The sequence below is a fragment of the Pempheris klunzingeri genome, chromosome 21 (assembly GCF_042242105.1).
Source record: "Pempheris klunzingeri isolate RE-2024b chromosome 21, fPemKlu1.hap1, whole genome shotgun sequence".
NCBI classification, from domain to species: Eukaryota; Metazoa; Chordata; class Actinopteri; order Acropomatiformes; family Pempheridae; genus Pempheris; species Pempheris klunzingeri.
Window position 1 is genome coordinate 7,116,052 of NC_092032.1, and position 14,204 is coordinate 7,130,255.

General features: G+C 43.6%; 1 protein-coding gene across 1 annotated transcript; it reads left to right on the forward strand.

Moving 5' to 3' along the window:
- Positions 1 to 37: 37 nt before the first annotated feature.
- On the forward strand, positions 38 to 13,418 carry nsmaf (neutral sphingomyelinase (N-SMase) activation associated factor). Its single transcript, XM_070852873.1, has 31 exons — positions 38 to 117; positions 2,753 to 2,839; positions 3,629 to 3,707; positions 3,921 to 3,982; positions 4,263 to 4,299; positions 4,442 to 4,492; positions 4,844 to 4,915; positions 5,072 to 5,119; positions 5,300 to 5,352; positions 5,454 to 5,583; positions 5,680 to 5,751; positions 5,877 to 5,985; positions 6,202 to 6,378; positions 6,704 to 6,783; positions 6,884 to 6,974; positions 7,435 to 7,498; positions 7,805 to 7,856; positions 7,949 to 8,069; positions 8,527 to 8,658; positions 8,739 to 8,781; positions 8,861 to 9,027; positions 9,338 to 9,449; positions 9,797 to 9,855; positions 10,119 to 10,186; positions 10,273 to 10,340; positions 10,426 to 10,549; positions 10,660 to 10,743; positions 11,187 to 11,337; positions 11,776 to 11,878; positions 12,255 to 12,364; positions 12,819 to 13,418. The coding sequence occupies exons 1-31, from the start codon at positions 80 to 82 to the stop codon at positions 12,911 to 12,913; spliced, it is 2,739 nt and encodes a 912-aa protein (XP_070708974.1). The 5' UTR covers positions 38 to 79; the 3' UTR covers positions 12,914 to 13,418.
- The last annotated feature ends 786 nt before the right edge of the window (positions 13,419 to 14,204 follow it).

Below are 14,204 nucleotides of genomic sequence, written 5' to 3' on the forward strand. Positions count from 1 at the left end.
GTGTCCAGCAAGTTTCCGTGTTGACAGACCAGACGGAGGCTGGTCGCTGTTCGGGGTCGGCGGAGGATGGTGTGCAGTCATGGCCTTTTTAAGGACGCAAGAACGGACTAAAGAAAGGTTTGTGCTGCTTCCGCGTTGTTGACGTGCATTATTTCGCCAGGGGGGGTCATTGTGTGTGTTCAGTTGGAGCTCCGCAGCGTGTTTTTGTCCCATCATACCTCACGGCTGGGCCACTCAGCTAATGAGGGCTTCACTGTCAGCTGAGTGATGCACTCTTGTTATTGAGGGCACGATGAGGAGCAGCAGCAGCAGCAGCAGCCTGCGAGCTACAAATAATACAGTTAAATACCGTTTAGTCACTGTTAACTGTGGTGAAATGCCTCATGTTTGCCTAAAACCTGTTTTAAACCCTGGCTTGACTTTCCTCTATAACCTCTGTCTGACCTGACAGACAACAACATGAGTTTGATACAGCTGCACCTCAGCCAAAGTGCACCATGGAGCACACAGCTGCCATTGTGAGCAAACAGAAAAGTAGCATCCAATTTATGAATTATATATGCTCCAGATTCAGCATCAGAGCCATCTCCTAAAAGCTTTTTAATGATGTTCAGCGTGGCTCTGATATATGGACCAGCAGATAAACTGTCCATTGTGTTTATGAGTGCAGTGTACAGGGATGAATATGAGAGTGAATTAGAGTTAAAGATCGATTACACTTTCACGTTAAAAGGTCAGTCAGCTGATTGAATTTAACTGGAAGTGACAAAGAAGCTGTGTGTCAGGGTGAATTCTGGTGTTTCTGTGACCATTCACACTCCTGCTGACTTTGGGAAATACAACTCCGACAGGACAACATCCAGCAGCTCCAGCAGTGTGAAGCTGGATGAGCTTGGAGTCCCCCCCCCCCCCACACACACACACACACTCAGACATTTGTCTCATTGTTAGGTCCCTTGGATGTCTGATCTCACCTTGAATCTCAGTTTAACACCTGGATGTACGAGCAGGGTTTTGGGACATCACAAAGTTTGGAAGTGAAATGGTCTTGCAATGCAACTCACGTAAGCGTGATGTGCAAGCTGCTCATATAAACACGCCGTTTTGAGAACTCTGCCAGCTGTTTATACGTCGTGTCTGTGGACAGACTTTGTCACCATAAATTTCACACAAATCAAATACCTTCCCAAACAAAGTTAAACACAGAAATCAGCCTCCTTCATCAGTTACTGTAGCTGACTGCATAGGGATCCACTCGGTGGCTGTTCATCCGTAACACACTACTGTGGGTAAACATGAGTGGCATCTCCCAAATCTCTGGTGGCAAGTGCAACAAACTGGCTCACTTATATGGGAATTAGACCACGGTTAAAAAAAAATACTGCAATGTCCCTTTAATGTTGACCAGGGGTGATAACCAATCACATGAATATGGTGAGATAAGAGAGAGTAAGGTGACAATTTCACATTCATTATTTGATTTTTTTTTTCAAAATACAACTTTGACCTGTATTATTTTGCACACTAGCTACAATTAGAGCCTACAGGTTCAGTCTGTTCATTATAATGATGTGAGCTACATCAGGCCCCGATCACTTTACTGTGGCCAGTGTTTTTAATACAATATGAGCCAGAATGAAGGAAATGCTGAAACTTGTGTTTATTATAGCAAAATATATAGCTGATAAAGCTTTTCTTGAGAAAGTTCAAGCTGGTGCTCAGATGTGTAAAGAAGGGAAGTGAGCATGTCAAACACATCCCTGTTCAGCTGAAATGTGGCTTTGAAGCACTATTACTAGTAAACTGAAATATTTCACAGCTGCAGCACTGACCGCAGCTGTGTAACAGATGCTGAGATGACCCTAAATGCTTCACATATTGTTTGTGATTACTGATTTAAAAGGTTTGTGTCATTTTATAGGTGGGCAGGTCTGACAGAAGGTGTAGTGCCTGATGTAGAATGATAATACCAACAACACGCTGGCACCATGTTTGTTGTGTTACATAAATATCCTGGTAAAATCCTGTCGGCGCTCTTTACCAGCCTTAGTGTGACACTCCTAAAGGGCTAAAAGAGTAAATCACTTCTAGGGGTGAGCAATGAGGACATGAAACAAATGTATTATGGGAAATGCAGTTTCAGATTGTATTCATATGCTTTTATGTGAGTTGTGTGGGAAAAAAAAAACAGCAATTCCAAAAGTGTGTTGTCAAACTTTGTCACAAAGGCTCCAAAAACAGAAAACACTAAAATGATTACAACATGTCTGTGTTTACTTTGGGACGGTAAACCTGAGCATCCAGTCCAGGTGACACATTAGGTTCACGTTTCATTGACATTCGGCACATTTAAAGGCGCACTCCTCATTTTTCGGCCCCTTACACTAAAGCTAATTTGACATGTTTAATTGAAGAGTTTGTGTCAATGAATAATAGTTCACAGATTGTGTTGTGATCATTATTGAAATCCTCCCGTTAACTGCTGCATTTTACCAACATTACCGTTGTAAACAAACCTTTGACTGCATCTCATATATTAAGAGTACGCCACTGATCTAGCATTTCTGTGACACTGTTGGACTCACAACAGACCAAAAAACAACAAAATCATAAGAAAGTAAGCAGAGCCAGAGATATTATATATTGTTTCTGTTCTTGTGAAAAACCAGCGCCTACATTACCCATAACGCAGTTTGAATTTTTCAATTGCTTCACGCCGCCTCACACTCCTCTATCGTTGTTTGTCTCTCAGGTTTTCTCTCCTGCTGCTGGACTTGGAGGAGTATTACTTTGAACAGCACACTGCGTACCACGTAACAAGAAGTTCACAAAAGGAGAGGTGGGTTTAGATCTGCGTCACGTACAACTCATCATTCCATCATCGATCCAGCCTGCTGTCGCCAGCACCTGTTCAACAAGTTTGGTTTTGCCAACACCGAAGTAGGATGTGAGCTAGTGGACACACTGGAGCACTTTTATTTATTTATCAGTTGCTTGCAGGTACAGATATTTGGTGAAAGGCTTTAAAGCCTGAGGCAGTTGTTTTTAGCCTGAAAGGAGCAGCTGTTCAAACATCATCTTCTCCTGTTCTGAGGGTCCGAGCAAAGTGCTTCTCAGAACAAGATTATTCAGACGATTTAGTTTTACTGTCATATCAAAGGCGTGTTCAGTATGGAGAGGGGAAAGATTTCTGCTAACTGTTTTTGGATTCATCAGTCACATCATTAGTATAATCCTACCCTGTTTGCTGCCTACAAATCTGCTGCACTGCTTCACAGCACAAAACAACATGGGAGCCATTTTTACACTTTTATTATCTCGGTAAATTAGTAAAATCTGGTTCTATAAACTGTTGTTTGAACTCATTCTGGCCTCGTGGAAGAAAAGTATTTTTTTAACAAGCTGGCATGTAGTTTGCCAATATTTCTTTTTGCCAACCTCTGCAATAGAACTGTTATAATTTCTTCATATTATATCTGATCTTTTGTTGCACTAAACTATTTATTCATGTATCAGGTTATATTTATAATATTCTTCATTGCAGTCTTAATAGTGCCAGTGTGGGTGTAGTATTTAATTAAAGGGGCTAGTGGTGCTAAAGAGCTAACGTCAGCTATTTTCCTTCCAGAAAAATCCGAGGCTCATTCAAGGTCTGTTCCAGATCTGTCATATTTGATCCAGAGGATCTTTCAGAGCCCATTTTAAAGGTGTGATTTAATAATATTTCTATGTGTAATGTGTCTTTTAACTCCTGCTGAAGCTGAAGATAGAAGAACTTGGAGTACATATGCAGTTTAAGACAAATGAAACACTGAAATTCAAATTGTGTCCATGCCAGAGCCGACTCAGCGCTCTGCTTTGCACGGATGTGGTGTTGTGCATTATATAATGCACATCATAACTTGTTGCTCTTTGTGCAGATTCCTCTCCGGGACTGTAAGAAGATCGAGTTCGTGGAGAAGGAGAACAACCCTTTCAATGAGTGAGCACGGCCTCATGTCTAGTGCTGCACGTTCACTTCACACACACTGATGTTTATTTAGTTTGTCAGACTGGTTTGGTGGCTTCAAAATGGCATGCACATGTTAACTGTACTTGGAAAGCAATTCTGAAGGAGCATCTATAACTTACTGAGCCCTGAATCTGAAATCCCTGAGTAGTTTAGTCTCCCTACATTCAACTGTCCTTATGTAATTTCAGTGTTTTAATTTGTCCGTAATGCTCAGCAGTGATATTCTTTGGTATCTGTGTTTCCCTCACAGGCCTCGACCATCTGCCATCTCTATTTCATGCACACAGGTGAGTTATTAAAATGCAGCTTTGACTTTTTTGACCTTTAAAGATGCATGAGTCCTCGTGGCCTGTTACACTGTAATAAAGGGTATTCATTTTATTCCATCATTGTCTCAAAGTAACATTTAATTTTCTCTTTGACTTTCAGGTCATTTACATCAAAGACAGCAATGTGATAGCACCTTACAGAAATGAGAGGGTGAGTGAACCACAGGGGGTCCCCTCTGAGGTTTAGATGCTCCGAGCTGTTTGCATAGGCTGCACTGTTCCCTACATGTGTGTGCTCGAACTATGAAAATAGCAAAACTCCCCGCTGAGTTTGAATAATACAGTCAGTCACACTTGAGTGATCACAGCCTCTGATAAAAGGAGGATTGGAGCCGTTTGGCTGCAGCGTTGTGGAGGCATCACATTTCAGCCGCAACATCTCAGCTATTACGTAATTGTGATTGTGTCATTAAGATCTGTAAGGATTTGGTTGAGAGCTCAGGAACGACTCCAAAATTAGCTCATTTAATCAAATGAAACACTTCTCTCATGTCTTCGGCAGGGGGAGAACAGAATAACTTTCCAGCTGGAAGTGTGGAGTAAAACAGAAGACGTTGTTCAAACTTTACTCCAGGTGTGTTTCCACTGTGTGTTTGTTTTAATAAACTGAGCCTTCACATTGTTGTTCTTGACCCTGGAACACGTGATATCGCGCATTTGCTTGCATTCGTTTAACCGCTCTGGTACTGCATGTGTCAGGACTGTTTGACTCAGTTTGTGGATGTTGCAGCTCCACAGGGCTTCCTGTCTGGAAAAGCTGGGAGACCAGACTGCAATGGTGAGTTGATCAAGCACACAATCGGCCTCTAAAGCCTGAGAAATTACACACTGATCCATTCTGCTTCCCGTATTTTATTCCATATAATCTCGCCTCTTTCAATATTACTGTTTATTGGCAACCATCATATAACCATGCATCATCAAACTCACATTTCACATTCCTCTTGTGCGTTTCTAGATTGCAGCCAATTTACAGTCCCGGCTGGCGAGGTCATCTTTTGACAAAAACTGGTGTGTTGATGTCAAACAAAAGTTTATCTTCACATTTGATTTGCATTACCTAATCTAATGATTTGAGCGGTATAGCACTAAAGACGATGTTGGGACTGAAGCTTTCAGAGCGTCGCCGAGAGGCCTCACATGGAGTGTGCGGTGGAGATGGTCCTGCCTCTGGTGTCCAACCCAGGCCACGTCTGCGTGACAGATGAAAACCTCTACTTCCAGCCTCTCAACGGATATCCGGTGAGCAGGCAAATCTGACTGGACAGGCTGAGACCCCTCAGTCGGGGGGTTCCTGTTGAGATAATTACATCGTCTGAATACCGCTTGTCATTTCAGGCACAGGTGATCCAAATCAAACTCCACAGAATCAGAAGAATCTACAAAAGGCGGCATGGACTCAGACCGCTGGTGAGTCCAGCTAGCAAGAGGAAGCAGATAAACGATGATGTGACTTTCCCTAGCTGGCAGTGCAGTTTGCTACAGAAGCAGGAGGATAACTACATGTTTTTGTGCGCGCGTCTCTCCTCACAAAGGGTCTGGAGGTGTTCTGTACTGAGAATGACTTCTGCTCGGACATCTACCTGAAGTTTTACAGCACAGCTGACAGAGATGAAATCTACTACTACATCGCCACTTTCCTGGGTGAGAAAATGGATGGAATCTGTCTTTGACTTTCTACCTCCACAGGCCTTCAAAGAGTCACTAAAACTGAAAAGACAATGTAACCAGGCGTTCAGGAGGGGTTTAGGGTTCATTTGGATTTTGTTGATCACATTTAAAAACATGACATGAGAGTCAGAGCCATCAAAAACCTGTTTGTCTTTGGAAACTTGACTGCGTGGTGTTTTTCCTGCTCAGAGAACCACATGATGGAGCACACAGCAGAGAGCTACATGCTGCAGTGGCAACGCGGCCATCTGAGCAACTACCAGTATCTCCTTCACCTGAACAACCTGGCTGACCGCAGCTGCAACGACCTCTCCCAGTACCCCGTCTTCCCCTGGGTCATCGACGACTACAGCAGCCCGCAGCTGGGTGGGTCCACAGCAAAGGAACACACACACACACATTCATTTACACGACATGTGACTGCAGAGGCCAAATGTGACCAGCATCAGCCTCTGTGGGGCAACTACTGGTCCTATTGTCACTTTTATTTCTATCTGAATCTAATGATACAATAAATCATAGAACAGTCACAGGTGCATTGCATTGTGTGCACTTGTACTTTGTCCTGATTATACTTACATACTTTTACATAAATAATATTGTCAATGCAGGTTTGTATCAGAGTATTTTTACAGTGTGTGATTAGTACTTTTACTAAAAGTAGTTAATTATCAGGACTTCTGTTTCCCAGATATGACAAACGCTGCCACATTCAGAGACCTGAGCAAACCTGTAGGAGCCCTGAACAAAGAGCGCCTGGACAGACTGCTGGTGAGACTCTGCTGTGTCTGTTACCCCCCCCCCCCCCCCCTCACAGGTTTAAACTCCAGTCAGGGGGTCCTTAGTAACCCCAGAGTTCTCCTGTCCACAGGCCCGCTACAGAGGCATGCCTGAACCTCCCTTCATGTACGGCAGTCACTACTCGTCTCCAGGCTACGTCCTTTTTTACCTGGTCAGAGTCGGTACGTCACACACTTCACCATCAAAGCATGCATGGAACCTGAGCGCACACAGCCTGCATTCAGTGTGCTTATGCAACCAGACTGTCTGTGGAACTGTAGAAATACTGTCACTGTTCGCTGTTCATCAGGTCTGTCAGTTCATTCAGAGGCACGACTCATACTAACATGTAAAACTCAAATTTTTCTCTGTACATCTGAAACATTTTCAAATTCCACAGAAACAGTTGTTGATGTTACTTGTTTTTATTTTTAGAAAAAGAAATCATCCTCATTTTCAACATCAATTGTATATTACCATGTAGACTAAAACCAGAAGAGATTAAAACAAAATAAGTTCTTTTAAAATCAGCAGTGTCATCACCATCTTTCCCAACCAAACAAGATATTTGGCTCTTATCTTATTTCTACTAAAAGATGAGGTTTAGTATTGTGTTAATGCTCACTGTCGTCTCCCCTGCAGCTCCAGAGCACATGCTGTGTCTGCAGAACGGCCGCTACGACCACGCAGATCGCATGTTTAATAGGTACGTTATAACCATCCGTCACAAACCAGTGACACAACAAAGGTTTTACTCATTTATCACTGTTGAAAGGAAGGACAGACAATTTGGGACAGCTATGCACTGAAAAATATAATAAATGATTAAAATATTTATAGATATTGTAAAGTTGGATGTCTGTTTATGAATATTATGGAATACAAAACATTATGTAATGTTATTTATGTTTCCTTATAACACTTCATTGTATAATTGACTTAATAATCACATGTGATATTTTGAGCTTTAACATATTGAAAGTCTGATTTTTCATGTTGGTGTTTCTTACAGTATCAGTGAAACATGGAAAAACTGCTTAGAGGGAGCCACTGACTTCAAAGAGGTAAAACATGAATCTTCTGGTCCTTTTCTGATTCGTCCTGTTTGGTGTTCGAACCTGTTTCATGACGTGCTGTCTAATCTCCCATAATGCAGCTGATCCCGGAGTTTTATGGGACTGACTCGAGCTTTCTGGAGAACAAACTGAATCTTGATTTGGGCAGAAAGCAGAACGGAAGCTTAGTGGGTGATGTCGTTCTCCCGCCATGGGCCTCAGGTAACTTCCTGTTGATCCCAGCATGCACGCCAACTCCCCACTGTCATATCCTCCTTCTTCTTCTGCATTACCCGGCCTGTAGCTACCACTGAAGACACTGAGGTCATAGCCTCACTGTTGTTTGAGTCTTTTTTTTACATTTTCAATATAAAAATGTCTTTGTAGCTTTGTAGTCAGTGTGCAGACTGAGGGCACTGGTCCCAAGTCCAGCTTTCACCAATTTTTTCAGTTTGCAGTTTTCGGTTTCAGAAATGCATAAAATAAAGTTAATTAATAATATGACAAATTCTAGTGTTTAAAACATGTTACAGACTTTATTTCTGGTGTCTGACCAACATTTTCTGAGGTTGTGGAATGGCTCCTGGCTCCACACCAGCATCCACCTGACAACAGAATGCGTAATGCTTTCAGTCTGTGTGCCGCTTCATATTTCCTGTCCTGTCTGTCCCGACTGCAGATGCCAGTGTTTTCCTTCAAAAGCACAGGGCAGCACTGGAGAGTCAGTACGTGTCGGAGCACCTTCACGAGTGGATTGACCTGGTGTTTGGCTTTAAACAGAGAGGCAGTGAAGCCATCGCAGCTCATAACGGTAAACTAACCGCCCGCTGCTTTCAGCATCAAGCCCATCAAAACTGGGCAAAGTGTAACATTCATCTGTTTGCCTTTCAGTGTTTCACCTGCTGACCTATGAGGGCGGCATTGACTGTGACAGGTATCACTGCAACTCCCTCACAAATGATCATTAAAGATTTTTCACATTGTGTAACTAACATTTCCGTTTCTCTGGGAAGCATCGAGGACCCTGACCAGAGGATCGCCATGCTCACACAAATCCTGGAGTTTGGCCAGACGCCGAAGCAGCTGTTCACCACCCCGCACCCTCAGAGGATCACCCCGAGGTTCCACAACATGACGCGAAGCTCCAGCATCAACTCACCAGTCGGCGAGCTGTCTCCAGGTAGAAACACACACACACACACACAGTTAAAAAGCAGAGTGATGTGATCCTCTCCTGCAGAGAGTGGGAGTATTATATATATATATATATATATAATAGTAAAGGGCTTAGGACCAAAAGTGTGTTCAACAATAACATCTTAGTGTCCTCACAATGGGCTGATTAATTCTTCTACTGGTCCAGATCATTTCTATAATAATAGAATATAAAGTCAGAAATACTGTAATAATCTGCTGTTAACTGCATAATACTACACTGGCATACGTATGTCCATATAACCCTGCAGCAGTTAGCCCTGTGTTGTTTGCAGCCTCTCAGAGCGAGGACTCATCCTTTGAAGACCTGACGGAGGAGAGCAGGAAGTTGGCCTGGGCAAACATGGGAAACCTGAAACTCATCTCCAGCCACAAGATCCATAAAGAGTGAGTGTGGAGGCGTCCAGCTGGCTTCATCACTAGTCCACACAACACTGTGTAAACTGAAATGAAAGCACTGGTTCAAATATGAGGAAGTGCCTGCAAAGCTGGAGGCAGGTGGCTCCGTTTTTTAAAATAGCAGCTTTTTAAAATGTGTCACAAGGACACTTCTAGAAGGGGAACAGAAAAACAACTTCCTCCAGTTTAGAAGAACATCTGCAGAGCAACTGTGTCGCTGTGATAGTGTGACTGCTACATGAACATTAGTCCCTCCTCCCGTCCTCCTTCTGTTTCTAGATATTTCTGCATGTCTTGTGATTTTGAGTGCCTGAGTGTTTGTGCTGGACATGCAGGGCTGTGACGGGCATCGCCGTGACTCGAGATGGAGCAGCTATTTTCTCCACGTCCCAAGGTCTGAAAAATCTCTTTAAAACTCAAACCAGAGACCATTATTGTTACATTAATGTAGAGGAGCCAAAAGGATCTAAAGACAGACACAGAATCAGTGTAATGTTACCTTGCATGTCCTAATCCAGCTTTGTTTCAGAAAACCAGTGATCCTGTTTGTGTAACGTTAACAAGCCCTCTGCTCCTTCACTGGAGCACCTCTGTCTCGTTGGGGTGAACGTGTGTAGAAAGTGGAGTCATGCTCAACTGTACCGCTCTTTGTTCCAGACTCAACGCTTAAAATGTTTTCCAAAGAGCTGAAGGACTTCCAGAGAAGCATGTCCTTCTCTAACATGGTATGCAGCTGCATGTCACCACCCCTGCCTGTATTCATCCCCTGACTAACTCTGCCTAAAAATTAAAGTGCTTGTCTATTTTTCAGGCTTTATCGTCATGTTTGATGCTGGCAGATGGCAAAACCGTGGTGTGTTCCTCATGGGACAACAATGTGTAAGTATTGTTTATATGGACATTAGATGATCTCATAGATGCTCCTGACTTCACCCCGACCTACCCGCTTCTCTTCTTCCCTCAGTTATTTCTACTCGGTCCCGTACGGCAGGAGGCAGGACACGCTGATGGGCCACGACGATGCCGTCAGCCAAATGTGTTGGCTTGATGACCGGCTGTACACGGCGTCCTGGGATTCCACCGTCAAGGTCCAAACTTGAGCACTCAAATACAGTGACGTTGTTCTGTGATGGCGGACAGATTCGGTGCATGTGTTTGTTAGATGTGAGAGTTACATGTGACGATGTTTACCTCACAGGTGTGGCAGTGCACCTCTGACAGCTCGTCCAGTCACAAGAGATCCCAGTTTGAGTTACTGGCTGAGTTGGAACATGATGCTGGGGTGAGTGAGAGGGAGCGAGTGGCTTCTATGACTGATTACATCATTATGAGGCCCTTTTCTGCTACTGTGATAGAAAAAAGGTCCTAAAAGTACTTACCGTCAAAAAAAAAAAAAAAGAAACTTTCACAAGTCCGTAATTCATTATTGTGAGATACTGAGTCATTATTTAGATATAGTGTCTCATTATATTGACACAGAGGATCTTGTGGTGGCAGAAATGGGCTTCCATGCATCAAGAACTGTAAAATCTTAATTATCAGGCTAAGAAAGGTTTAGTTTCTCATTTGTTATAATGTATTATTAAGTGTGGGATAATCCTTGTGTGCTTTAAATAAGTCCACTTAGAAAACAAATGACCTTTTTAAAGATGGAACTGACACTGGAAGCAGCAGCAGGACCTTGGCCGGCCTCTGTAATATGACCTTTCTGCCACCTGCACACAGGTGAACACCATTGGTCTGAATCCAGCGGGGACTCTGCTGGTGTCCGGCTGTAAAGACGGGACCATCACCATCTGGGACACGAGCAGCTACGGAACATTGCAGCAGGTCCACTGCCACGCCGGGACCATCCACCACACGGCCTTCAGCCCTGGTGTGTGTCAGCAGAAATGGTGCCTTCAAGGGTCAATACAGAGCACCAGTAATCAGCTCTGTATTGTTCTTTTTGTTGTGCTCCTACACTTCAACACGCAGTGGCTGCATGAGCCACAGGGATCTTTACTACAAAAGAGCGGGCGGAATGCAAAAACTACCAAATAGCTTTTTCTCAGCTTTTACTCATAAATTGTATTTTCCTGGCAATCCAAGAAACATAGATTACAATCTAGAATACAGACAGATAAGTCCTGTAAACACCTGGGTATGTGACAGGTGTGCAGCACTGTACTCTAGTCAGCCATTTTCTGGTTTTCTCTCAATTAGCAGCATTTGAAAGATCTGAGTAAACTAATACATTGTTCCTGTGTGATAACCCTAACACCTCCTAAGGTCCTTTCATTTAAAGCAACAAGTGTGCTTCTCGCATCCTCAGACAGCAGACATGTTCTCAGCGTCGGTGCCGACTCCTGCATGAAGGTTATGGATGTGCAGACGGGAATGGTGATCTCATCTGTGAAAGCTGAGGAGGAGCAGAGGTAAGATCACACCACCTGCACGACGGGGGAGGCTCCCACCTCAGATTACAGTTTTACACAAAGCAAGAGGTCGCAGCATTTGAAGCTCCTTAGAAAGCCTGGAAGTCAGATATGAGCAATAATCTTTGTTAGAAATCTTACTGTAATAATGTTCTAGTGTGAATGTCTGGAAAATGTTTTTTGCTGTAGGAAAATCACTGATCTGCTTTGAACGCTGCTGTGTTGAATCAGCTCTGCTAAGCAGCTGGTAGAAGTTTTATTCTTTAGAAGAAATGGCTCTTAACTGTCAGCCTTGGAAAAGGAAAACAGATTCTCCGTCTCCTTGGTGACGGATACTGAAGCCAAAAGGATTCACAGTCCTGTCCGTGTGGTCCAGGTGTTTCTGCTGGGACGGGAACTCAGTGCTGTGTGGGGGGCAGTCTGGTGACCTCCTGCTGTGGGACCTGCTCAGCAACACCGTCACCAAGAGGATCCCTGCACACTCAGGTACAGCTCATCCTCACACACGCAGCAGCTCACCTGCAGGGGGGGGGGTCCCTATCAAGCACAGCCAGTCTGACAGAGCCGGACTTTCTTTGTGTGAGTGGCTTCGTTTGGTGTCATCAGAAGAATCTACGTCGCTCATAGAAAGTATTGTCAGGTTAGAGAGGGCGGTGCTTTTTAAAGCCGATACCCAGAAGTTACCATGGTGATCTAACCAGGTTAAAAGAGACACCTTCATGACACTGAAAGGTGTCTTTGGGCTCAACATACCTCACTAACACACTAATCACTCTGTAGTGCGCTCCTCTGGTTAAAAGTCTATGTGCATGTGTTTCTTCTATTGAGTAACAATACAAATTTTGCTACTAATGCTCGTTACTACTAATACATGAACACATACCTGTGGATGGATATTATTATGCATAGTACGCTGATTGTGAAAACGGTGTTCCCACAGCTGCTGTCACAGCCATGTGGATGAGTGAGCTGTGCAGCACAGTGATCACAGGTGGGGAGGACAGACAGACCATCTTCTGGAAGCTCCAGAGCTAAACAACAGTTTCTGCACGACTCATCTGCCGAGGAGATACACACCTCCAGTGCAATCCACTGGACGATACTGGCCAAGTGTGACCCAACTATCTGACCCTGAACAGACTCATTAAACGCACTGTGAATGCAGTCAAAGAGCAGTTGGAGGAGGAGGGGGGGGGGTGACGTCGTCAGTCTCTCTCAGCTGTTCTCAATCCAAAGCCAAACGAAAGGTCATGCACAGTCCTGTTCTGCATATTGAGAGAAAATGTCCAATTGCAGTTTTGTGCATGAGAGCAGGAAGCTGAAACAGTGTTCACATCGTACTCTTCACTTCCGTTTTCAGCTTACTCTAAATGCGTGTGGATTTTTCCTCGTTTATAATTTGTGATGTATAATGTTACGCTGCTTTTTAAATTAGGTTTATAGCCGTAAGTGCATTTTATTTTGTAAATTGGACTCAAGTCTGTCGCTTCATGCTGCTCAGGTGTTATCATTACCAAATAACACTCATCTGTAAAAGTCATCTGTCCCTCTCTCTTCTTTGTTATAGTTTCTACGAGATTTCACAGGGGAAGAAAGTATCCCATTGAAAAAAAACCTCATTTTAATCCAGCAGTGCCTCAACATTAGTGAGTTTTTCCTTAGAGTGAGGCAGCCATTTCTTCAATGTGCTTCGAAGAGAGAATCTGTCGTCTGATCTGTGCGAGTCAGAGCTGTTGCTCCTTGATTTTCTTTTGATAAAGTGTAAGTTCTAATGTCAGACAGTAGGCGGTGCTGTCGTACCTGTTCAGCCATGTGAGCTATCGCCGCTCGTACCAACCCTCCAGTTCCTTCAATCTAAAAGAAAAGAACTCCTCCTTTAGTAATAAACATCTTTGTTTATGTGAAAAATGATGCACAATTTACATAATACAAACTTTGAACATAACGTTAACCTTCAGATTTGGCTACCAGCGCTGATCAGGTTAAATTATTTAACAGACATCCGCATCTGTTAAGGAATCTACAGAAGTTTACAAGGTGAACATTATCAGATCAGACTTACAGACAGATGAAAGCTCAGAACGGGCTAAACATTGCTCCAACCGTTCCACAGCTCTGCTCGTAAATCTGTCTCGTGAGCTTTTCAGCTGTGGGATACACTGATGAACACTGGTGAGGTTCAGAAGCATCACACATCGCACTCTCATTTCTTCTCCTGCGCCTGCGCCTCTGCAGCTTTCTGTGAACGGAAGACAAGAGACATCAGCATCCCTGCTCTGTTACTCACGTACTGCAGCCACACGGTGTGTCTGCAGTACGTTTGGCA

What these genes read in the sequence shown, in the direction of transcription:
- nsmaf (XM_070852873.1), top strand. Translation starts at nt 80, where the DNA reads ATGGCCTTTTTAAGGACGCAAGAACGGACTAAAGAAAG. An exon ending in TCATCTTTTGACAAAAACTG is followed by an intron (nt 5,353 to 5,453) that starts GTGTGTTGATGT and finishes TTGGGACTGAAG; the next exon opens with CTTTCAGAGCGTCGCCGAGA. An exon ending in GGCGGCATTGACTGTGACAG is followed by an intron (nt 8,782 to 8,860) that starts GTATCACTGCAA and finishes TTCTCTGGGAAG; the next exon opens with CATCGAGGACCCTGACCAGA.